Genomic DNA, 26,099 nt, shown 5'->3' on the forward strand with positions numbered 1-26,099 from the left:
CAAGTCGGAAATTCTTAATAAAGATAGGTGCTGCTTGTTGGCACAGATGGTGGTGCAACTGAGACATAAGGGGTGCGTGCCCAAAACTTATTTATTTTCATGACACTTGCTACAACAGGGCATGTATCTGCAATGATAGTAGAGTGTAATCAAAATGCGTTTACACCCGATTATGTATGCTGTAATCATTATCCCAGTCTTGTGGGTTTACAAATAACAAGTTTACATAAACAACACAAAAAAGCACCAGTTTAATAGCAATCTTATCGCTAAGGTATAACAAAGGCAAAGTCTGCGATGGCTGTGCTTGAGAAGACTGAGGAAGAGGCGGTGCCTGAGGCAATAGTGTTTGAGGCGCCTGCACTTGCTCTGAGTAAAACAAGGGAGGCCAGGTGGAGGGCACCTGGAATGGCTGTTGATAAGCAGGGTGATAACCGATCATCCAAGGCTGATAACCCTGTAGTTGCACCTGTAAATGCAACACCTGAGGAAGTGTGGAGCCTGTGGATTCAATGTCTGTTGAGGTGCATGGAGAAACGCTTGAGGAGGCGCTGGAAGAAGTTGCCGGAAAGGGAGGCGGCACTAGGGATAGCCGCATGGAATTATGTCTCAGGTGACTGCGCCTGATGAGGTGTCTAAAGGCACCAGGTCAACTGACATGATGGGATGAGAGATGACATCAGTAGGCAAGGAGACATGTCAGCTGAAGAGTCTCAAGTAGTTATGGCAGGCTCCATCGTAGTTCTGGAGCAAACAGATATGAGGGCTGGTCAAAAAGTTCAAGTTGAAAGTGATAGGGGTCAAAATGGACACAGAAATGGAAAAGATGAGTACTGAGCAGTAAGCAAGTTTTTGACTTTAGAGAAAAGTACTCCCCAAGAAATTCATGACAACATGTCACAAGTGTACAGGAATAAGTGCCCCAGCTATTCCACTGTTAAACATTGGGCAGCTATGTTTAAGGCTGGGATAACAACTCCATCAATGAAGATTCAATCAAGGAGATAGAAAACTTATACTGTCAGATAGACGTATCACCATTACTGAACTTGAGGTAGAGACAGGTCTAGGCCATGGATCCATTAAAACTATTATTCATGAACATTTACAGATGAATAAGACATCTGCTTGTAGGGTGCCAAAGTTTCTAAATTCTGATCTAAGGAAAGAAGAACCGACATTGACAGAGAAACCTTTGAGCTTATTGAGGAGAACTTCGTCAAATTTAAAAAGAGATTAGTAACAGGTGATGAAACATATGTCTACCACTATGATTCCAAGTCAAAACATCAATCCATGCAATGGCACATTCCACTTCTCCGGCACCAAAGAAATTCAAGTCTTCAAGATCAGTGAAGAAAGTTATGGCCACTGTATTCTGGGATGCAAAGGGTGTGATCCTTGTTGATTACTTAGAAAGTCAAAAGACGATTACTGGTGCCTATAATGGTGATTTGCTTCATCACCTGAGAGATTCTATCAAAGAAAAGCAGCAAGGAAATCTGACTGCTGGAGTTCTACTACTTCATAACAATGCCTTTTCTCAAGCCTCTTGACTTGCAAAGGCTGCTGTGCGATACTGTCGATTCGAAGAGCTTCCTCACCCTCCATACTCAACAGACTGGCACCAAGTGATTTCGATCTGTTTCCTAAACTGACAATGATGACCACAAATCTGCCGTAAATAAGTTCTTCAGGGTGTCTTCAGAAAACATCTTCCTGACTGGATTTGAAAAGTTTCACTATCGATATGAGAAGTGTATTGAAAAGCAGGGAGATTATATTGAAAAAATAAAATTAAAAAGACTTTCACAATTGTTGATTTTGTTTGTGAGGTTTAGAACTTTTGGACCAGCCCTCGTAGGAGGGGGAATGACTGTATAAGAATGACGAACCAGGCGAGATAGTCCCAAGGATGGATCCGACCGATGACGAGCATGTATGTGTTGCTGAGGCAGTGGATGTGACAGTCGCAGGCTTATGAGAAGAGTTTGAGGACTGGTGCAGTAGTTCTTCATTAGCCTTTCTTCGGAAGTTAGCTAGGTAAACATTGAAAAGGACAGAGGATAAGTCGGCACAAGCTAGCATCACTGGTCCAAGGAGCGGGGACCCGGCAGTCAGGGCAAAGGCAGTTGTGATCATAAGCCATTTTTTCCCATGGCAGTCATCACCAACCCCCGACACCACCCCCAAAATGATCACATTGTCCATAACATCTCAACATGGAAGATGACAAACAAATCCAATCGCAAATAGGGAGTGGAAGCAAACACAACCGTTCACTACGGCAGTGTTTCCGGTCATATTTTTATCTGCCGGACAGATGAGCCGGCAATGTACCAAAATACCAGACATTTGTGATTTTTGTCAGTCATTGATAAATTCAATAAAATACAACACAAAACATACTGACTTGTTTATTAAAGTTTGCGTTTCTTTCTACGAAAGATCCTCGTAGCTTGTTTGACAGTATTGTTGACGTCTGCGTGTAGATTCAACAGCATCAGGTTGTTTATCCGTTGTTGGGAAAGACGATTGCGACTGGCAGAGTGTATCCTGTTTTACAAACTGAATCCACGTTCAGCATCAACGCTGCTAACTGGGATAGCAAGTGCTATCGAGCACAGAGTGGAAAAGTCGGGATAAATATCTGAAAGTTCAGAAATCACTGTCTTGCAACTTTGTTCGAAAGAGTCGGCTCCTAAGTTGTTGACAGCCATCTTGAAAGGTATGAAGTCCTGCTGCGCCCGGATGCGATTGATGACGTCATTTTCAGCTGGACCAATCGGGAGGCAGAATTTGTCCAGTAATTTCTCGAGGGATTCCCTTCCGTGAGCTGTCAGTTCCTCTTGCGTTTGGGGAAATCGATTTGGGTTGAGCACTTTGTCCAGACAAGTAACAGAGAGTTACAGAGTTCCTCGATAAACCCACAACGGGTTTTCACAAACACACCGATAGATCGCAGGTCCCCATATGTAGCCTGAATTCCACGAAATTCCCCGTTGTTCAGATTATCCAAGAAATGCTGTTCATTTTCACCTACGGTGTTTTCTAGACTGGTAAGGGAGTCAATCGTAGAATTCACAATTGGCATAATCATGCCCAAGTTGATATTCTCTCTCTGAAAAAGAGTAACAATTTTGTCCATCACGTGGAGCACATCAGTCATCATGGAAGTAAGTCAGATAAAGGAGTATGTGCGAATTTTCTTGTGAATATTCGTGGCAACAGCAATGTTTCGCTCGGCAGATTCCTCTTCAATTTCGAGAACAAGAGTTGGCCAGTTAGATTTCACTGCTTTGACCGCCCGTCCCACGGAAAGCCAACGAACACTGCACGGTTGTTTTAAACTTGAAAAGTCTGAATCTTCAAGGACCTCTGAAAGTTCTCGCAATCTGTTGTATCGCGTCGCTGAATATTCAAACAGTTTGTAGATATCATTCAATGTCCTTCTATATTCCGCTACGACCTTCGAAATCTTCGCTGCATCGGCTGAAGCAAGTGCGACACAATGGGCTATGCAATGGACGTGCACAAGATATGAATTATGATCCTGCAACCTCTTCCCAACTCCTGAGAGTTTCCCGGTCATAACAGACGCACCATCCGACCCTAGACCACTTTTTCCAAAGGAATGTTCCAATTTCTAGAATTTTTTCCATGATACATTCGGCTGTTCCACTATGAACTGAAAATTTTCCTAAAAACACTGTTTCTGCCTTTCCGTCGTTAACGATTTTCACAAACAATATAAGGTTTTTTCAACCATGATATTAACAGTCTCATCGATAATGAGTCCAAAAAACTTGCTTTTTTCAAGTTTAGATTTTAAATTTTCTTTAGTACTCTAAACAAGTGCATTCTCCATCGCGTCTATCGAGTCCGAATGAGTGTACGTTTCTCCCTGTAAATGTTCACATCCGTTCCGCTGCTGCAGTTGGATTAGTTTAGAAAACTTGGAGGTAGCAATATTTTTTTGAGACATGAATAAAACTGTGTTTAACATTGCTGTTAATTTCTCGTCAGATTTGTCTGCTGCCACCTGCCATTGCATTTTTGTGATACATCGTTGAAACGGCCTGATGATGAGAGGCGCTGTCTCTATGATCTTTCAAAGCAGATTTTTTGAGATTAATACAACCTTTAGTGAAACCGTTAGATTTATTTGCTGCCTCGCAGATTCGGCACAACATTATGATTTTGTCACCCTCCTCCTCAAAACGTAGCCACTTGAATTCATTCAACCACTCCGCATTAAACTTTCGCAGTACAGATTTCATTTTCTTTTTCAAGTCTGGTTTGCTAGGCATTGTGTCCAAATATTTCGAGGTCGAGGGAGTTGGCATGTTTGATTCAATACATTCGCTCGCGTCAGCCGCATGTTTCCTTTTCAGATTAGCATTAGACGTCTCCCCCCCAAAGAAAGTGGAAAGATTCGTCTGCTTCGCCTTCGACATGTTTAATCTCGTGCCACGAGGCGTCAGAGATCACGTGATTACCAACATCATCTATCAAGACAATATTATCCAATCAGAGCGAAGCACGTCAATTGGTGCGGGATAGTCATGCCATTATTAGATGGGGGTTTCCCTGGAATGCGAGACAGACACTTGCGTTTCTGTGTTTGATGAATAAAGCTTATCAATTCATATGACAAATTTGTAAGGCAAGTAACTGTTGACATGATCATATCTTAAAACAAACAATGTTTTATCGGCCATGGTAGCCGACAACGTTCATATTTATCAGCTTGTTGATATTTTTATCGGTAAAAAGCCGGTAATTACCGGAGAACGGAAACACTGCTACGGGCGATGAAGGAAAAAGTGAGGAGTAGTACAGGAGCATGCTGGGAGCAAGGTGGTCGGAGGGTGTGTTCCGGTGATTATTGCTTTCACAATGTTCTACACTGTTATATAATTGAAACAAGAAAGAATTTTGCATACTATTGACATGTTTGAGGAGGGTTACAGACAGAAGTCCAATCATTGTGTTGATGTAAGCACATCATGTATATCGCAAAATGTTAAACTTTGAAGCTTCTTACTGAATGTTACAATTTAGTGCATCGTAATACCATATGTGTCATAATAAGTGTGTAGGATGCTTAAAAATTGTGACAAACTATTCAGTATTGCAATAATAGTTACTATATAATCATATTCTCCTTCTAGAGAATCTGTAATATACAGTACACTACAAACTTTCATGTAAATGTTTGGACTTAGTATGGCTTATGAACATTACCTACAGATTGGTCTAGAGGTTGGCAAGGGGCTGCTTTTTGGAGAAGAGGGCTTTCATATGATGACTACAGTAGTTGGGACAAAGAGAATACAGACTTTGATGTTTCACATATCCTTCCATTTGTTTCTTTTCCTCTTACTTTCTGAGAGGGTTCAGAGAGGGTCTGCTAGGTTGTGATAACTTGTCCCCAATCAATTCTTCCCTGAATACTTGTTTACATCAACAAGCATGCCAAGTTTCAACTTTATTGGTTTGTGAGAAGTTTCATTACATTCACTTCACTTTCCGTCAGCTGAGGTAAAATCTACATATCCCCTAGCAGAGTGTCGTGAAAACAGGTGCAATATACCCACCAGCAAGTGAACAAATACAGATGCAAAGGGATTAGCAGCAATGGGCTCTGTTCTGTACATCTCATAGATGAGGTAAATGGCAGCCAGTTTCTGGGTGGGATGTGGTAGAAGGTCCCGATTCTGTAGCAGTAGTACCTAGAGCAAGAAAGTACAAGAAGACTTATATGCAAAACCTGCCAAACAAAGTGAAATTGGTGCAGCTTTTGCCAATCTACCTGCAGAGCTCCAGATAAGCTGCGTATCTGCATAAAATACGCATCAGAAATACAGAAATATGCAGTAAAATAAAATCCAAGCGTATCAAATACGCAACGAACATTACAGATACGCTACAAAAATAAAACTTGTGCGTATCATCAAAATATTGTGAAGTAACCCTGCGTATTCGATTAGCAAATCAGCAACTTATTTTGAAATTCTAAACGGGCATTCCGTCAACCTTGCCAAACTCCACGATGACAGTTACATCATGATCATTTGCCATCACACTTTCTAGTGGAAGTATCGTGGTATTTTTGAGTCCTATAAAGCTCTCGAACCCACACGACACCAGTTTGCAGGGACTAGATGAATAGTGTTTTTAAATATTTAACTTAAATACCCACATGTGTAAAAACTAGTGGGTAACAGAAATTTGAATACCCAGATAGAATTACTGATACCCAATGATTTTAAAATGCATGGGTAAAATACCCACAACACCAAAAGCTTATCTGTAGCTCTGTACCTGTCACTCAGAGTGTCTGGTAGCTGGCTCATATCGACAACAAAGCTTTTGTTGTACCACTTGACCCTAACCATGATTTCAGCGACCTGACATGGGTAGTTGTTGGAGATGGAGCTGTCTTTGGCACTACAAAACAAGCCTATCCAGCCTGTTACATCATGATTTTTTACACTACATGGCACATTATAGGTTATTGTTATGGATAGGAGACTTTCCTTCTAACATTGTTACCATACCAAGGCAGATCCCACTTTGAAGTGATCCTGTTTGTTGGAGAAGTAATGATGGAAGCTGGAGGCCAGCCCTTCAAATGTTTGTGTTTGTGTTGCATCCTCTGAGAGAACACTGAAAACAATGACAGCATAGATGAGACTCATGAAAATGGTAAGCAACATGAATATTTTCAGGATAATATTTTATTTAACACAAGTTGGAAGTTATTGAACCATGTAATAGCAAAATAAAAGATATAGGCACAACAACCAAAAGTGACAGAAAATCTTATTGAACAATAACAGAGTTAGAAATGTGCAAACACATTAACATACACCCTTGAAAACATCGGGCAAAATGTGTGTTCTGCATGTTTCGAAAATGCATCTTGATGATTTTACAACATCTAGTTGTTGTGGGATGGCCATACAAGATTCATTAACGTGTACGCCCACTGTTGGCACGACTACAGGTTTGTACACAGCTTGCCACGAACCAAATGAGATGATCAAGTTGCTGCTGATTAATATCCTGCCATTCTGTCTGCAAAGGCTGCTCAAGTTGACCCACACACTGGGGCTGAAAATGGAGACCATAAACCTGTCTCCCAAGGATGTCCCAAGCATGTTCAATCAAATTGAGGTCCTGTGATCTCGCTGTGTAATATTGTCGGCCTTGAGGACATCAGTAATGACTCTTGCTCGATGCGGACTGGCATTATCATCCATCAAGAGGAAATTAGGACCAGCTTGTTGTGACAGAGGAATGATGACAGATGTCAAAATCTAAGCTCTGTAAGGTATGCCAGTCTGATGCCCACAAGATCGGTTCTTTGGCCAACCTGGATGCCACCCCACACCATTAAGCTTTCACCTCCATAACAATTGTGGTCCGCAATGGTACAGTTGGCATATCGCTCAGTGTTGTTCCCTCAGGCTCGTGCCCTACCATTGCCCTCAGGATTTTTTCTCCCTGCGGCATTTTATTGTACGATAAACAACTCCCACTCGTCGTTTATTTCTTAAATAAAACACTCAAGGGAGAATAAACCATGTTATCATTTATTTTCTTAAATATAAATGCATTCAATTACAATTAGACCAGTGGTAAACATGCCCCCTTCAGCTTCAAAATATTTCTAAAATAATGGAGGCCACTGTCTGAGACAAGATAAATCATAATCAATGGATTCCGGATGTATAATACTGTAGCAGATTTTGTAACACTTCAGAAGTAAGGACAGTTTAATACATATGAACTATGAAGTCATTTGTGTGTTGCAGTGTTCTGTTACAGTTACAGTGCGATCAAGTCACTTGGCAAGGCACATGTACTGGTACTTCTCGTATAAATAAAGGCTTTGCTCTGTTTTACTGATCTCCAGTGTTTTAGTGCAGAGATTAAGTCAAATTCACCAAGCATACCACCTTCTGTTTTGATACATAGGTCATCAACTCTGTCAGAACCGAACCCTTTCCTGTGTGCAGTTTTATTTTTGTAGATATACAAAGTGTTACATGATGATGATGTTCCAAACCATGGCCAATTGTAATGATACAAGAGAGTAGTGGTTGATTTGACAAACACCCAGCAACTTGAGCACAACCCTGAAATTACTTATGCCTTGAAATCTGGTGTTGGATTAGCCCTGGTAACTGATTGGTTTATATATCCCAACACCACATGTTTTTGAGCCTCACCTATTTTCGAGCTCCTAAACAATATGTGAACACGCGCTGTATGATATAATCAAGGTAGAAGCTTCAAAGCCCACTGACGACATCAATCTGTTTGCCATTTGCTGTTGAAGTTATGTTACAAATTTTGATAAGTCGGTAAGATATTCATTAAGTCATGAAAACACACCTTAAAACTTGAATTGTTTGATAGGCATTACTTAGAAGTTGACGGATGACAAAGTAGACACTTACTTACTCATGTAATGATGTTAGCCCACTCATGTATGCAATTGTTGTTACTGTTAATCCTCCACCTACTAATTATATTCTGTATAATGTCCCTCATTCAGTCTTGCTTGACAACGAAATAAGGATCTAAACGTCGCTTTTTACAGTATTAAAGAAGGTGTTATCCAAAAATTGTGCCTACTTTGGGAGCACCTTTAGAATACAGTACCACAACTTCTCGTGAGGACGATCTCTGCCATGGGTCACATGTCTCAAAGACAAGCAACCGGTTATTGTGAGAATCCGTCGGACGCGAACTCGCGACCTTCTGATTGTTAGCCCAACAGCTAACCAACAGCTATGTCCACACTATGAAACAAAGTGCCAATTTACCTAGTCACGCCTACGACGTTACGGAACTGAACGAAGAAGAGGGTCGAATATGTGACGGACACTCCGAAGGTTACGGGTATCCATGGTGTCTCATGACTTTAGTATACGGACACTTATGAATGATCCCGATGCCATTTGGCACACTCGTCTCATTCCGTAATGTTGATATAAAAATAACATTTAAAATTAATTAGTTCTTTAAATCGGCTCGTTATTTTATAATCAATTATTAATAAAGGCACGGACGTCTATCTAATAAAAATGTGTTCTGCGTATTCTCGCAGGCCTATCTCTTACTGATTTCATTTAAGTCCATGATAGTTTGAAAACTATCTGTTAGATCTGAATGCTGTAATAGTTAGGCCTTGTCGTGGGAAATAACAAGTAACACTCGTTACTGTAATAAAAACATTCTCTTCTCTCTCCGTATGATCGAAAAACGAACTTTCAGCAATGCATTTTCCGAATATCTGTTTTCCGGCATTCCAGTATATTTACACGATATAAACCAGATGGTAGTAAAACTCTGACATATTTTACTTTAGTTTAACTGTACTTATGGAATAATAAAAGATCATGGTGCATGAAATGAAACCAAACCTTAGAAGAGATGCGAGTTCCTTCAAGGAGAGCGCCATCTTTATTACCAAAACGGCTCTTTACCAAAACGGCTCATATTTCACTGGCAGAAACAGCCGGAAATTGTTAAACGGAAGTGAGTAAGGTTTTACGACGCGAGTACGTATGGCAAGCCGTTTTCACATTTATTACGGAATTACAGATATCTTCAATTGTTTTAAAGATATCTTGAAATGAATTGAAGATATCTTGAGTGGAAATGAAGATATCTTGAATGGAATTGAAGATATCTTAAATGCAGATAATTGTAGATATCTGCAATAAAATTTAAGATATCTTCAATTGTTTTAAAGATATCTTGAATTTATTTCTAATATATTTATGTACTGTAGGATGGTAATTGTTTAATGATATCTTAAATACATTTAGAGATATCACAAACTAATTTGTTGATATCACCGTAACATTTTAAGATATCAGTAATTGTATTATGGATATCAGAAATGAATTTAAGATATCTTTAATTATTTTTTGATATCTTAAAAACATTATTGATATCTTTAAATAAAATACCGATATCTCTAAAACAATTGAAGATATCTGTAATTCCGTAATAATGTGAAAACGGCTTGCCATAAGTAAGCATGAATGACATGGTATTTGATAATTCTTCGGGTGGATTTTGTGACAGAAAAGTTTGGTAGGGAACACTGTTAGGATGATGTGGATAATATTCTCAACAACACAAGTTCCTTTGACACCAATATTTTAGTGTATTTTTCAAACAAGTAAAGTTTGGTTTTTCAATATTGTAGTAGGTACATGTATGGAATCAAGTCACAAAAACGCAACTGCTACAGAAAAGCATGCATCCCACGCAAAAGTTGACTTATATGCAAGCCCCATGGATTTCACTACCCACGGAATTCCATATGCATTGTTTATTCAACATTACGAAATGACATGCCAGTGCGAAAATAAGCGTCTGCGAGCCATTGGTATGCTTGAAGCAGGATCGAGTCAACGTGGTGTTGCAAGACAATTTAACGTCCACAGAAACACCATTTGGTGTTTATGGCAACGTTGGCAAAGGAGGAATGCAGTCAGTGACCATCCTCGGAGCGGCAGGCCACGCATAACCAATAATCGACAAGACAACTGGATTCGAACAACACACCTACGAAATCGATTCCAGCCAGCAACAGTGACTGCAAGAAGCATCCCTGGCCTTCGACGAATATCTTCACAAACTGTACGTCGTCGCCTCAGACGTGCAGGGATTGTCGCCAGAAGACACGCCAGACGTCCCATTTTGACAGGAAACCACCGCCAAGCACGTCTACAGTGGTGTAGACAGCGTCTACGCTGGACGGCCATGCAGTGGGGACAAGTTCTATTCACTGACGAGTCTCGTTTACACCTCAGCCACAGCGATGGACGGATTCGAGTGTCAATCATTGTGTCATGGAAGAAGATCGTTTGGGGGGGGGGGGGGGGGGGTGGCAGCGTTATGGTATTGAGTGGGATTACAGCAAGACAGAGGACCCGTTTGATAGTGGTAGAGGGAAATCTCAAAGGACAGCGCTACCGCGACGAGGTCATCGGCCCTGTTGTTCTACCGTTTTTGCGTCGCCATGGCCCAGGCATTACCTTTCAACATGACGACGCCCGGCCTCATATTGCTCGACTTGTTCAGGATTCTCTTCAACAAAACAACGTGAATGTCATCCCCTGGCCGGCTCGCTCCCCTGATCTCTCACCAATCGAGCACATGTGGGATGATATGGGACGGCGCCTTCGACGTCAACCAGGTGTTCCACAGACACTCCAGGAACTTCGAAACATGCTCCAGCTGATATGGACAGATATCCCACAGGACTTTGTGCGACGCCTGGTCCAGTCCATGAGACGAAGATGTGTTGCTTGCATCGCAACCAGAGGTGGACACACACGCTATTGATTTGTAAATTGACATTTTGGCATGTTCATGGGGTTTTTTTTTACGCATTTTAAACCCACTTGAACACTTACAGGAGTCTTTATCTGTTGCAAACCGAAATTGTTTCAGATTTAAATCTTATTCAATGTCACAGGAACTTTTGTTGTTCAGTATATATTTATGGACGTCGGCATCACTGGTTTCCCCATGAATTCTATCATTGAATGCTTAATATGTTTACGTATCGAACTCTGGCAAATCTGTCCTTCTAAAAAGTAAATTTTATCAGGGTAAAGTCCCGCCTGTCTACAGAGTTCTGTGTTATTTCAGTGAAGTGAAAAAGTTTTCTTTGATTTTATCATTGCACAATTATTGGCATGGAGATTCAGAAAACGCCGGAAAATGCAAAAAAAACTACCGAAGTATTAAAAATGATGAACGCATTAATACACCAAAACTATCTGCCTGAAACAAATTTAAAACTCTGTATGCTGCCTAAAATATTATGTCAGAACATCGAACACGACTGATATTAAAAATAAATTGCAAGAGATTTAATGCCATTTGATTTGATAACCACTAAGTGATTTTGTTTGCGTTTGAATTTCCATAAACCTAAACAGTTAGGTCATGCCCATTTTAAGAATTGACTTCAATCTGTTTGTTACGGATTTGCACAATGTGTGCACTACAGTTGTTTTCGTTTGTAATCACTTTCATAAAATAAATTATTGAAGTCTATTCTTAAATAATGTAGCGATCTTGGGCGTGGGTGGTTACTGAAGAAGAAGAAGAAGAACTTTTATTTGCATAAAGGCCTCGGGCCCATATACAATTACAGTTCACAATATACCAATTGTTCACAGATGCAACGGTAAAGTAACGTGACACATGACTTATGTCATAATTGAATTGTACTACTTGTTCTTTTGGAATAAGCGTAATATAGGAAACGTGATAAACTATTTAAGACTGCTTCATTGTTATTACACATGATAGATTTGAAATGGTTCAAGCTAGGATATCGGCAAAGTTTTGCCAGTAAGTATTCTTTTCTGAGATCATTATAACATGAACAAATAAGTAAAAAAGGAAATTCATCCTCTATACCATTATTACAGACTGGACATATTCGAAGAGACTTTTCTATCGACAGATATCTGCCTTCCTTATTCTTCAATTTTAAAAGACCTGCTCTAAATCTTACAATTATGTTTCTAAATTTTCTTTCATACAAAACCGAAAGATATTTTTCAAGTTCTAAAAGACTTTTAAACTCTCCAGTTTTGGTAAAACATGTTTATACAAGTATCCTTAAAAAGTCGTAGAAATGAAAGCTGGTTCCCAACTGTTTGCGATATCCATACAAAACCAAAGCCATGAGAAAAAAGAAGTAAACGAATGTTAGAAGCCCATGTATGAGGTCCACAGTTATCTAAATACAATAACATATTATAAGCCTTTTTTGGCCACCTGTCTTCATTCATATGAATTGATTTAAGCCAAAACTTAAGTGTCCTAACATAGGAGTTGATGTACAGTGGAAAGCGACCCGTTTCCCCGTAGGTTATAGCATTTGGGGTTTGTTGTCCTACTTGCAGGAATTTCTTACAGGCTAATAGATGAACCTTTTCCAATTTGTCATATTGCTGAAATCCCCACACTTCAGAGCCATATAAAAGTATAGGTTGTATTTGCGAATCAAATATCTTAAAGAACACTGACTTTGAAATAAGATCAATTTTACTTAAAGTTGCAATCAATTCGACCAAAGCTCTTTTTGTTCTTAGTGCTAGATCAGATATACTATAACTGAATTTTCCTGATGAATAAAAAGGTAAACCAAGATATTTTTAGCTTGACACTACCTCAACCTTTTCCCCCCTATAATACCAAATATCCTTTTTTGAAAGCACCCCACCTCGTCTGAATACAAAAACTTTTGTTTTTTTCCAGATTTACCGTCAAATTCCATTTTTCTGTGTGGGTTTCTAGAATATTCAATTGAGTCTGTATGTCTATTAAATCAGGGAATAACTGTACACCATGCTTTCCATTAGAAATAACTTCATTTGATAATTCGCTTATAAAAAGTGAAAACAGTAATGGACTCAAAATACATCCTTGTCGTAGACCAGTAGGGCAGTCAAAATAATCTGTGAAACCTAGATCACATTTTACACACGATTTAACACTTTTATATAAACTTCTTAAAGCTTTTAACATTTACTACTTATACCATAAGACATTAAGAGATTCCACAACTTATCACGGTTAACAAAATCAGAGCCTTTCTAAAATCTATAAATGCCGCATAAAGTTTTGATTTCTTTTTACATAAACATTTCTGAAGAATAGCATACAGAGTAAATATCTGGTCAGCGGTTGCATTACCCTTTCTGAAACCGGCCTGTGTTTCTGGTATTCTGTTCTTGATGTTTGCCAATATAGTTATTCGTTTAATTAAAACAGACGTGTAAACTTTACCTATAACACTGAGAAGTGAAATACCACGATAGTTATCAGGATTACTTTTCTCTCCTTTTTTATGAACAGGAATGATAATAGCTTTTGACCAAACATCAGGAAAACACCAGACTCAAATATTCTATTAAATAACACATTCAGAAAGGGCATGACAACATTTTTAGAGACTTTTAACATTTCAATTACCACATCATCTATACCTGAAGCTTTGCCATCTTTCAAATGAGATATGGAATTATGTATCTCTTCATCTGTTATAGTGGAGTCCAATATATACTCTTTCACATTGTTTACCACATTAGCACAGTTGGGTTCTAGATTTACTTCGTTGTCTATACGTTCGATGAGGAGACATTCTGATCACATAAGATATCAGCATTAAACACATTGCTAAAATGGTTAAACCAAGCATCACTGCTTATATAATTTTGTTTAAAACACGGCTTAGATATTCCTCGGAGAAGTTTCCAAAAACTGTTTTTGATTGGATATAACTGTTGTCAACGCCTTCGCAGTCTTTGTCTTAAATTCAAATTTTGACTTTCGGCAGACAAATTTATATCTATTCCTCAAAGTACAGTATTGTCTTCTGAATAAGTTTGATTTATATCTCCGAAATAGTCTAAGGTATATCTTAGCTATCCTTGACGTTAAATCTTAACTCACTCACTCACTCACTCTTAGCTATCCTACACTCATAACTGTAAAATCCATTTCTAACATTTTTAGGGTAAACTGGGTTTTTTCATACAACTTGCAGCATCTAGCAAGGTGGAAACAAAGATATCAAGAGCTGAATTGATGTTGACATTAACGCTAGCCATGAGATTAGCAGAAGTTGCAAAATAGATCATTTAAGGTTTTCAACAAATGTATTGACATTATCCACATTCCACTGGTATTTGGATGATCTACATTCTGTTGAATCATCTACTTCTACAGTACTAATGGGTGGCCTGTTAAAATATAGCAACAAGGGCATATGTTTTTAATCAGCCTCTGTTCGACTGTGAAGCGAGTGAAGTACTAGTATTCAAAAAGAGCAGGAGAGGCAATAAAATAATCAACAACACTACAACCTTGCTCAGATACATAAGTAAATTCACCCTGCTCATCCCCCTTGAACCTCCTATTTATGACATACATGTTGAATGCGAAGCAAAAATCTAACATTTTACCAAATCTATTCATAAATGTATCCTTTGAAGATCTCTCCCCGACATGCACAGGTTCCTCCTCGGAGAATACACTTGTTTCCTCATCATTACAGGCTCAGGGGGATTATTGTTATTACCAGTACGTGCATTTAAATCACCACATATCAATACGTAAAAATCTAACAGTTCAGATGAATGTTCAATCAACCACTGTTCCAGTTGTTCAAAACTTGTTCTTTTTCCTGAGGTATCATAGTAGTTTGATCCATATGGCGGTATGTACATTCCAAATAAAAGAACATATTTATCACAACCAAATAGGCATTTAGATAATTTTATGCAAATGGCATTATCAAAAGGGTGGTTACTGTTGGTCGTCCCGACCTTGGCCAATCACGTGTTGACCCATGCTGTTGAAACCGATCCCATAGCCTTGTGATGGTGCTGGGCGCTACATTGAAAACCCTGGTCACAGTTGATCGGGATTCCCGTGCTCCAAGCGGCCTAGGACGTTGTTCTGATGCCGTTCTGCTGGAGGAAGTATCGTGTTGCTCTCGCAGTGTGGGCACGGGCGTTATCATGCTGAAACTCGTGGTTGCGGCGACGTGCCAAATGAGGTATGGCTTTGGTCTCAAGACTTGATCAATGTACCGAGCTGCTGTGACACCATTGCCTTTCCCTCTGTGCAAGACCAATTCCACCCCGCACCATGATGCTCGGACCACCCCACGAGTCTCTCTCAACAACGCAAGCATCCGAATAACGTTCCCCACGGCGTCGCCAGACTCTCTCTCTCTCTGTCATCTACTGTTGAGATACAGTAACGGCTCTCGTCTGAGAAGAGGACTCTTCTCTACTGCATGCTGGTGGCGCCAATGGTGGTCTTTGTTGCCCACTGAAGACGGTCCCTGCGATGACGTGGTGTCAGAATGGGTCCTCGGTGTGGCCTGTGACAGTGAAGGTGTCTGCTCGTCAATCGTCGACGCACGATGTCCGCACTAATGTGTCGCTGGTGTGTCCCCATGTTCTGTCGAGCAGTTTCCGCAGCAGTAACAAAGCGATCTTGAAGATGCTGTCGCACAATCTGACGATCCTGACGTCGGGTGGTGATGCTTGGTTTTCCACTACGTGATCGGTCATCTGTAGTGTTGGTGGTCTGGTACAGTTGCTGGGGCCTGTATATGGTCTTACGTGGACTTGAAATGCATTGGCTACTTGCCGGGCGGTTTGTCCAGCTTGCAATCGTCCAAGGGCTTAGTGTCGCTGATTTCTTGTCAGTCTTGGCATGTGGCAGCAATTCAATAACGAGTGAATGTTATCCGATCTGGGTGGATTTTTATAGGGCAAGAAATGGGGGAACGCATGCGCATTTCAATTTGCACGGAACTCACTGCATCGGATCACCATGGCCGTTGCCGTAATATTCGTCACACAAAAACGTCGAGTAAAAGGGATGAAATGGTTTTGTGTCGAATACTTTGGCTATACTGGAAACTGTCCTGGAACATTGACACAAGCCACTTTCACCGGCTACATTTTTTCAGTACTGTTGTGTCGTCACAAGCCATGCTCATGCCTCCCTTGTTCCTTACTATACTGAACAACAAAAGTTCCTGTGACATTGAATAAGATTTAATGCAAAGTTATGTTTTTTACCAAATCTGAAACAATTTCGGTTTGCAACAGATAAAAGACTCCTTTCAGTGTTCAAATGGTTTAATTTGCCATACTGACTTCAGAAAATGCGTTGAAATCATAAAAAAACATGAACATGCCAAAATGTCAATTTACAAATCATAAGCGTGTGTGTCCACCTCTGGTCGCGATGCAAGCAACACATCTTCGCCTCATGGACTGGACCAGGCGTCGCACAAAGTCCTGTGGGATATCTGTCCATATCAGCTGGAGCATGTTTCGGAGTCCCTGGAGTGTCTGTGGAACACGTGGTTGACGTCGAAGGCGCCGATCCATCTCATCCCAAATGTGCACGATTGGTGAGAGATCAGGGGAGCGAGCCGGCCAGGGGATGACATTCACGTTGTTTTGTTGAAGGGAATCCTGAACCAGTCGAGCAATATGAGGCCGGACGTTGTCATGTTGAAAGGTAATGCCTGGGTCATGGCGACGCAAAAACGGTAGAACAACAGGGCCGATGATCTCCCTCTACCACTATCAAACGGGTCCTCTGTCTTGCTGTAATCCCACTCAATACCATAACGCTGCCGATCCCGAACAGATCATATTCCATGACACAATGATTGACGTAACGTTCACCTCGACGTCGGTACACTCGAATCCGTCCATCACTGTGGCTGAGGTGAAAACGAGACTCGTCAGTGAATAGAACTTGTCCCCACTGCATGGCCGTCCAGCGTAGACGCTGTCTACACCACTGTAGACGTGCTTGGCGGTGCTTACGCGTGGCCTGCCACACCGAGAATGGTCTCGGACTGCATTTGTCTGTTGCCAACGTTGCCATAAACACCAAAATGGTGTTTATGTGGACGTTAAATTGTCTTGCAACACCACGTTGACTCGATCCTGCTTCAAGCATACCAATGGCTCGCAGACGCTCATTTTCGCACTCGTCATGTCATTTCGTAATGTTGAATAATCGCGTAATTTTGTTGTTTTTCTGAGTGGTTGTTGTCGGCACGATGCTAAACAATGCATATGGAATCCCGTTAACGCACATGCTTTAATACCCATTCTTGGGTAGTGAAATGAATGGGGCTTGCATATAAGTCAACTTTTGCATGGAATGCATGCTTTTCTGTAGCAGTTGCGTTTTTGTGACTTGATTCCATACATGTACTACAATATTGAAAGCCAAACTTTACTTGTTTGAAAAATACACTAAAATATTGATGTCACAGGAACATTAGTTGTTGAGTATATTTAAAATCTGTAATGTCAGAAATACTTAACAGTGGTTTCAGGTTACTGGTGATGCTCATGTTTAATTAATAGTGGTACACAAGTGATCACTTGGTATATGATTGTTTGAATTTTAAAGTTAATCAATCCGAGTCCCTGAAGGTATTTGAGTTTCAAATTTTCAAAATTTGTTTACAATGACCATCTGTGTCCATGTACACATAGTTATTTAACATGGTTATTTGTTATTGACCAGCTATATGACGGCGGTCTGTAAATAATCGAGTCTGGTCCAGACAATCCAGTTACTGACATCATGAGCAACGATCCATGCAATTGGGATATACGATGACATGCATCAACCATTGCAAGCATGGGTTGCTGAAGACCTATCTACCCCGGATCTTCACGGGTTAACTGGTGGCTGGATCACGGGCATAATTTATTTGTGCCTGTATTGATGAATGAAAACGAAAATATTTATAACATTTCAGCTGGGCCCCGCCGGAACAGGCCAATGAGACGATGGCTGTGAGCGCCTTCGAAATATTAAACATACACCATGTTATGTAATTTTTCATTGGTCGCTATTTTTAGACGCAGCACTACGCTTCTACAACAGCCACCACTGAGAAACGTCACTACTTTAAGTCATTTTGTTAGATATGTGCCAACATCTGGTGCAGGAAAGGCCTTCAAACTTTAAATTGTACTTAACTGTAGGAAGTTAAATTTCCAAAATTATCTTCTTCATACATTTTACGTACATGCTATCAATATGTAAGAGAAATGATAGTAAACATAGTCTTGCGTATTCTTTGCATGAAAATTTCGCAGGTTTTCGAATACACCCCCAAATTGTGCTATGCGAGAAAAATATTTATTATACACTTGTCAGAAAACTTTGAGCGAATAAAATATTCTCAGGTATTTGAGCCACGCATACAATATAAATGTCGCATTGAAAATATTCCTAACTTTATCTTTCCATTCCATGACGTCAAAAATGTTTATGTGTAATATATATGATGCGACTCTTCTGACAAAATAGAAATGTGTTGTACGACTCGTGTGTGGTTGCAATATACTAGTATTTATTGGATGATTACGTTTAAAATGATGAAAGCTCTGTTGAAAACATTGAAATAGGAATAGAATAGCAATAAACCATGGCCGATGTTGATAATTTCTAGCTATATTTTTTAAACAACATTCAAATGCAATACAATTATTATACCAACGAAATAAGTCAATGTCCGCTACTCAACACATGGGCAGAATCATAATGGATGGTTTCTATTCATTCACCCACTCATCACTTCTAACTTTGTACAACGTTGTAGCTGAGTGACAGCAGAATGAAGGTGACATTCCTTTTCAAAGAGTTACAAATAATAGAGGTAATGTAGCCTAAGATTGCACCTGGGTGCGGTCAGATGTCGATTTTCTTTTAAACATGGATGGTATTCAGTAACTATTTACATAAATCAGACCTGTGTTAAGTGATTATGTTGATAATTTTCAAGATCGTTGGAAAGATGGTATGGGGTCTTATGGTATGCCTTCTTAGAAAACTGCTTATCTCTGTGGCATCGAACTATCCCCAAACAATCAGAGAGAAGAGGTTCTCTTACCTCGTCTCGGGCATTGTTGTCTTGCTGCATATCTCAATATTTAGCCAAATAAAAACATTTCTGCACATTGTACAGTTCATTATTAACTGCATTGTCAAAAATATATGACTCAACGTAAGGTAATGATGTAACACTTGTCCAAATTTTTAAAAAATGTCGTATACGACACTATAAATCTATCAATTTCTAATGTAAACAATGTTCACACAAACAGAAGATTATCAAAGGTTCATACATGTTGTGGCCTAGATCTACATATGATATCATATCGAACATTGACAAATATCCAAAGTGAAATTAAATGCGTGAACAAATGTATGAAAGATATGCAAAATCTACATAATAGTTATAACTGTAAACAGCAGGATACAATGATCGTGTGTGCTTTCATTCAACATTGTTCAAGGACCTTCATCTCAAAGAAATTACGGGGCGGTCGGGTAACCCAGTGGTTAAAGCGTTCGCTCGTCACGCCGATGACCCGGGTTCGATTCCCTACATGGGTACAATGCGTGAAGTCCATTTCTGGTGTCCCCCGCCGTGATATTGCTGGAATATTGGTAAAAGCGGCGTAAAACCCAACTCACTCACTCAAAGAAATTACCAAATATGCACAACAATGTTGGCGTATGACATCACTACCGGTGACCGACTTTTAAAAAATGGCGTGTTCACTGTCAACAGTACACGGGATTTTACGAGGGGACTTTCGTTGATTCAGGGATCGTATATACATAAATGTGACGTGTAAGTTATCAGAATCATTCTGAAAATCAGTGTACTGTTATTTGTTGTGATATTTTTCATTTAAACCAACGGAAATAGTCAGAAATGACGATAAATAGTATTAAATACCGTTGTCTTTGTGCGTGATTTTGCGTCAGTCATGGCGTCACACGTACAGGACACCTTCGTTACACTCTCGGTAACATCGCTGCCACCAGTGCGGGCGCGGCCATTACAAGAATCTTGAAATTTGGCCTCTAACCCCAAATGCAGTCACTTTCCTACTTTTGTTTATGTCTTTGGGAATGCCATCATAGTGAAAAGGTTTACGACTGACCATGTTTTCCAGATGAATTTACTTTTTTGTTTTAATAATCAGATTAGTTCGAGATTGCAGACTAACGAAAAATCAACCAACTTCTCCCTTACATTCTTACTATATCAATTAAAGATGATAGTTTATATGAAATTGAAATTCAAATTGACAAACAAAGAAAGTAATTTAGCAGCGGTAAGTGTCTTCGGCGTCACGACTGTCGTCACTTGTTTGTGAACATAACGGTCATTCGGTTGCGAGTTCAACTCCAAGCATGGTTTTGGCCACCTATCACAGTGGGGAGTTTTGACTGGTGGCAGCGATAGTATATAGAGCTCCGCGAACGGGCTATCGCTGCGTGGAGCTTGGGCGCGCATAGGGAGCCGGGAACCAGCTAGACTGCACTTGTTCCGGTTTCTAATCAACGTCGCCGGAACGAACGGGAACCAGTCTAGGAACCAGCTCATGAAGAGCGTTGCTTTTATCGCATGGAACTCTGGGTAGGAGAGTGGCCAGTTTGATGCATTTTCGTTGAGTGCCGTTTTGGATATATCCGACCACAAATCTGGACTTCCGGTTGACAACCATCCCAACCGCTACCACCACCGTCAAAAGAGAAACATTCAACATGTCGTCGATCAAAACCGTTGCTACCTTTGCTATCATCATTGGCTGTTTTGCCGTGCTGTATCCGAGGTTTCTTCATCCAATGATGCTGCGGATATGTGGACTTCAGACAAAGAGTTCTGGTGACGTCTCAGGTGCAAAATATTTACAAATGGAGTCTCCCCAGTTTCAAGTGACGAAATAATCCTGCATACTTGTTATTAATATTAACCTTCTTGGTGCCATGCGACCATATATAGTCCCTCACTATTCACACCCCATTAGTGCAACGGCATCATACATATGGTTCAAAGAAAATATCGCTTTTTCTACTGTGAATTAAAATGTCAAACACTGGGTCCGTAAATAAACATTCGAACCGTCATATAACTCTAATCACCTCAGCTTTATCATGCATATTTTATACAGAATTTTGGGAGTAGTGCACTTTTTCAGATCCAATTAGGGCTGTGGGGGCTCGAACGCGTTTTGCTGGCTCACTGGCTTTGCGAATTAATGCGTTAATTAGCCGACGCTCTACCACTGGACCACGGGCGCTATCACATGTAATCAGTGCTCGTTTAACGGGTCATTAGAATCCCAATTAACATGCATGCGTAATTCAGTAAACAATCAGTTGCGCATGTGTGTGGCATCACAGTCCGCTCTCCCATTCATCTTTTCTTGAAACCACACCCGCCATTGTCAACATGACCAATCGGATTAACCAAATTAACGCTTGAAAGTAAGAATTTATGGCTAACCCTTGCCCAAAGCAAGCTAACCCTAAGGACCGAAAAGGGGTGTTGGATCGTTAAGACGTGTAAGTTTCACTAAGACCGAAAAAGGGGTGTTGGGTCGTAAAGACGTGTAAGTTTCCCTAAGACCAAAAACGGGTGTTGGATTGTGAAGCAAGAGCTTAAGACACAGTAACGGTATAGCGAGACAGCGGTGGCACTATAGCGCGGTAAATGAGCGTATGGTAGACCTTGGGCTGTGCCCGGTAAACTGCATTGTTGCCCAAAACTTAAGATGGCAAAATATGTAAATATTAGTAAAGTGCTTAGCATGCTTGAAGTTTGACAGACAGCAAATTTTGATTCTGCAACACGTCTAGAGTATGAATCTATATTATTGCGGGCTCTATATTATCTCTGTATCTGTAAATCTCGTAGTCAACACCTGTTGACTGTTGACTTATGCAAATCTGAAGATGCTGTTTCATCGCTTGATCGAATACAGGACTCGTTACAGTATGTCATGGCCATGTATGTATACACTTTGTACTCGGACCCTGTGGTACCACGGCATTTGTGGTTTCCGGTAGTTAACGCGTACACGCCACTAAGCAGCTGTCTATAAATGCAAATCAGTAACCATGCAGGAAGTGCTCATTCCATAAACAATTTCAAATTCCTTGGAATGTTCTGTCTGCTTTAGTAAGGAGTTATTAACGTGTTGATACTTACTTCTGTCAGCTTTTTAATATTGCCTTACCCCCATGACAATGATATAACCCGCAGTTTTCTAAGTAAACTTTCTCCTTCGGCCTGAAAAAGATCATCTGTATATTCATGGTGACTAATAAGGTAAAGGAAGTGTTGTGTAGTCCGCCTATTTTTTCCTCACTCTGTGGCCAGAATTTATTAGATCATAAGGCCTTGATGGTCATAATGCCATACTTTGAAATATGTTATTCACTAGAAGCCAGATGATAAATACATACTTTTGGCTAACTAGAAGTGCTTTATACATGTTATATATATTTATTGTTAACTTTTAACATTTTTCCATTTTTTTGACAAATTATTGTCATCCAATTTTTTAAACAAACATCTTAAAATATCATTTCTGATATTTTGTTGTTGATTTTTTAAAATATTATTTTTCTTATTTTTCGGTAAATATGCATTGAATACCTATTACTGATAACACATTCAGAATTTTAGTTGTGTTGTCTTTGCACTTGTCTGGACAAATCACTGAAGTCTGGCATCATCATACTTAGTGGTTGGTAAAATTATGTCCTGTTGTCATCCATTTCGGACCTCCATACACAACTTTTTCCTGCTCTTCGATATGATGGAGTTCTCTCCCTTGTCAAACTGAGCGCGAGGCCTGGGTTTCACTCGGCGTTACTAATGTAGATAAAAAACTTTTATTAGTAAAATATGCATAGTTACATAAATAAATGACATCTGATATAGAGAACATGAATAATCATAAAGGTTAGTGAGTGCATTTTGTTCTGTTTAGCATACAGAACAAGTACCGCGATACCCTGAGGTTGAGGCTAACTCTCAGAACCGGTATTAAATGCAGAATAAGGACTAGAGGAAAGGTTGGCACAAATTTTAATACTGCATATGCAAATAGCCTAATACAGAAATAGGCATACTGCCACGCAATGCTTTTATCACCATGTGTTGGTAAATGACTGATCTCTCCTGGGAGGCCCGCTTTGAATGCCCAAGTAACCCCCCCACCCAACGAGATGAGTGCCCCATGAGGGAGGCCTTGATAACCTGACTTGTCAGAACCGAACTGACTAAGTCAATAAACACATTGTAGGACAAAACTTTGCCCTTGCAGTCACAATACAAAGGCACGGCTGCATGAGGATGGACATGTCTGTCTTAAAGTGCCTCCAATGCTTTAACTGGACACAAACGGTGGTTGCCCAATGCAGGAAGCGTGACCTACAATATACTCTCATGAAACTGTAGTTTCTTTGTCCACCTCATATGCCCTTGGCATGTCGTACTATATCCATAGTATGCAAGTCTCTTTCTTCATAGAACGTAGCAGGCCAAAAAAAACCTACTAGACATGCTGCCCATGTCTACATGTGTAGCTTACTTGAAAAATCCAGTCCCTCCAATTTATGGAGAAGTAAGTCTAGGGCTCTGCTTCAAGATTCTCAAACCTGTCTCTCATCCCCTGACATCCTCTGGGTAGAACATCCATGCATTTCATGCCTTGCTGCTCTATCGGTGTCTCTGGCGATTTTAAATCGGCCATAATTTCTGCTATGCGTGCCCCCGCTCCACATCTTTTGCTTCTTACAGCCATCATGTCACAGATAGCTGGCCATACTGTTCGAGGTTTCACAGGGACAGTCCAAAACTGAATCTTAAAAATGCTGTGACTCAAAGTGCATGGTCTGCTCGCCATGCTTGACTAGGAGGACATAGGTGACGCTGGGATAAGGGAGGTTACTCTTGACTAAAACTGGGTTACCTAAAGTCAAACTACATTACAATAACTTTTTTATGATAGTTTCTTGAATGATTTTAAAGTGGAATTACCCCTACCTCCATTCAAAATTGGTTAGAAAAGAACCCATTTGCAGGCCTCAAAGTTGCGATTAAAACGGTCGCCAATGCGACCTAAATTTCAATTTGTCTACTGTCCAAAATTCAGAGGTAACCAAATGACTACCTTGTGCAATATGTTGTGGCGACTAAATTCTATTGCTACACATATCTAGACACAAAAACAGTTGATCTTGGAAGACACGTCTGTTACTAATGATGTAAGGGAGGTAACTCTAAACCCGGAAGTATTTCTATAAATAGAACGCAATGTTAATGTAGTTTGGAATGGTTGTGTGAGTGTTGTGATGATGTCATCATAGTAATACTGTTGTGTTGTCAGTTATGGTTTTGATCGGAACAAGTAAACATCGTTTGAGTTTACCGGCGACTTGAGTCTTATTTCACTAATTGTACTCACAAATAATTCCTCCTAAAGTCAACAATGAACTGAAATACATAAATATTAATGTTATTAGTATTTTATTTTAATTGATAGTTTATTGGATAAGCAAGGGTATACCTATATAATCTAGAAACATAAATTGCATCATTGTTCGAGTCACAAATGACCGAACTCAAGTACAGTTTCCACAAATATACAATTCCAAGACTACTGCTATGACTTGTACATATAATAGTTATTTCATACAAAAAAAATTAAATGCTTTTGGCTACCTTCAATATTGGCTTGACTTTACCACTGGCTACCTGGAAAAAAAATATTTGTAGCCATATGGCTACTTGGTAACAATTTAAACTTTGAGGCCTGATTTGTTTGGCTGATGTCCCTTGACCCAACCTAGGTAGTATGCATACTGATTATACATAAACCAAAACATGAAGTGATGTAAACCATGTAATCCTCACTTGTTACACCACAAAATATAGAGTTGCCTGCCCTTGAGTCTCAAATGACAGGTACTTTGTTTGTCAAACTCAGTAAATCCTAATTGATGTGTCATAAAAGTAAACAATGAACAAGAAACATTTTGCGTATGACATATTTAATCGGTTAGTAAGCTTTCACCATTACGATCCATTATGAATTAACTACCTCAATAATATAGCATACCATGCTGGGCTAAATAACCATTTGAGTATCAGACACTATATTTGAAAAGTGGTTAGTGAGTGAGTTGGGTTTAACGCCGCTTTGAACAGTATTCCAGTTATATTGCGGCGTGTCAGCTTAATGTGGGAGGAAAGCCTGAAATGATGCAGGTCTCAGACTTTACCGCTTCGGTGAAACCCACAAGCATGGGTATGGTGCTGACATACCTAGAAACATAATTGGGGCGAAGTAGGATTCGAACCCACAATCATAGGTTTCTGGCGGGCCCAAGGGATGCAGCTTTGCACAGCAAATCGCGACACCTTAGGCGACCGGGCCACCCGTGCACTCAAAATAGCAACAACCCTTATTATTCAAGCAACTAGATTGCATATTATACAACAATTACTACCCTGAAAACTCCCTTGTCATCAATGGTACAACCCTCCACCTGTGTATTTATGGACATTCTCTTGAAGCTCAGTAAATAATTTATTTCAGGTATAATTAGTCAAGTTACCATTTGGCATTTCTTGTGTCTTGGATAATTATTCAAACTAAGATTGGCTA

The 26,099-nt window shown here is 39.9% G+C and overlaps 2 protein-coding genes across 3 annotated transcripts in view; one reads left to right on the forward strand and one right to left on the reverse strand.

The window, feature by feature from the left end:
• Positions 1 to 9,544, reverse strand: part of LOC124114617 (CCR4-NOT transcription complex subunit 11-like) — a 105,022-nt gene extending 95,478 nt beyond the window's left edge. For both annotated transcript variants that reach the window (XM_048385601.1, XM_048385600.1), the window contains exons 1-3: positions 9,441 to 9,544; positions 6,564 to 6,672; positions 5,601 to 5,735 (exon numbers count right to left, since the gene is read on the reverse strand). In XM_048385601.1, the coding sequence (XP_048241558.1) occupies positions 5,601 to 5,735; positions 6,564 to 6,672; positions 9,441 to 9,478 (282 nt within the window). In that variant the 5' untranslated portion in view covers positions 9,479 to 9,544. The remainder of the gene's footprint in view (positions 1 to 5,600; positions 5,736 to 6,563; positions 6,673 to 9,440) is intronic.
• An 11,422-nt stretch (positions 9,545 to 20,966) lies between these two features.
• LOC124114616 (resistance to inhibitors of cholinesterase protein 3-like) overlaps positions 20,967 to 26,099 on the forward strand; it is a 33,489-nt gene continuing 28,356 nt past the window's right edge. Inside the window, exon 1 of the mRNA XM_046475289.2 lies at positions 20,967 to 21,316. Within this exon, the coding sequence (XP_046331245.1) occupies positions 21,184 to 21,316 (133 nt within the window). The 5' untranslated portion in view covers positions 20,967 to 21,183. The remainder of the gene's footprint in view (positions 21,317 to 26,099) is intronic.

The sequence above is a fragment of the Haliotis rufescens genome, unplaced genomic scaffold, assembly GCF_023055435.1.
Source record: "Haliotis rufescens isolate VD_foot unplaced genomic scaffold, xgHalRufe1.0.p SCAF_6, whole genome shotgun sequence".
Classification (NCBI taxonomy): domain Eukaryota; kingdom Metazoa; phylum Mollusca; class Gastropoda; order Lepetellida; family Haliotidae; genus Haliotis; species Haliotis rufescens.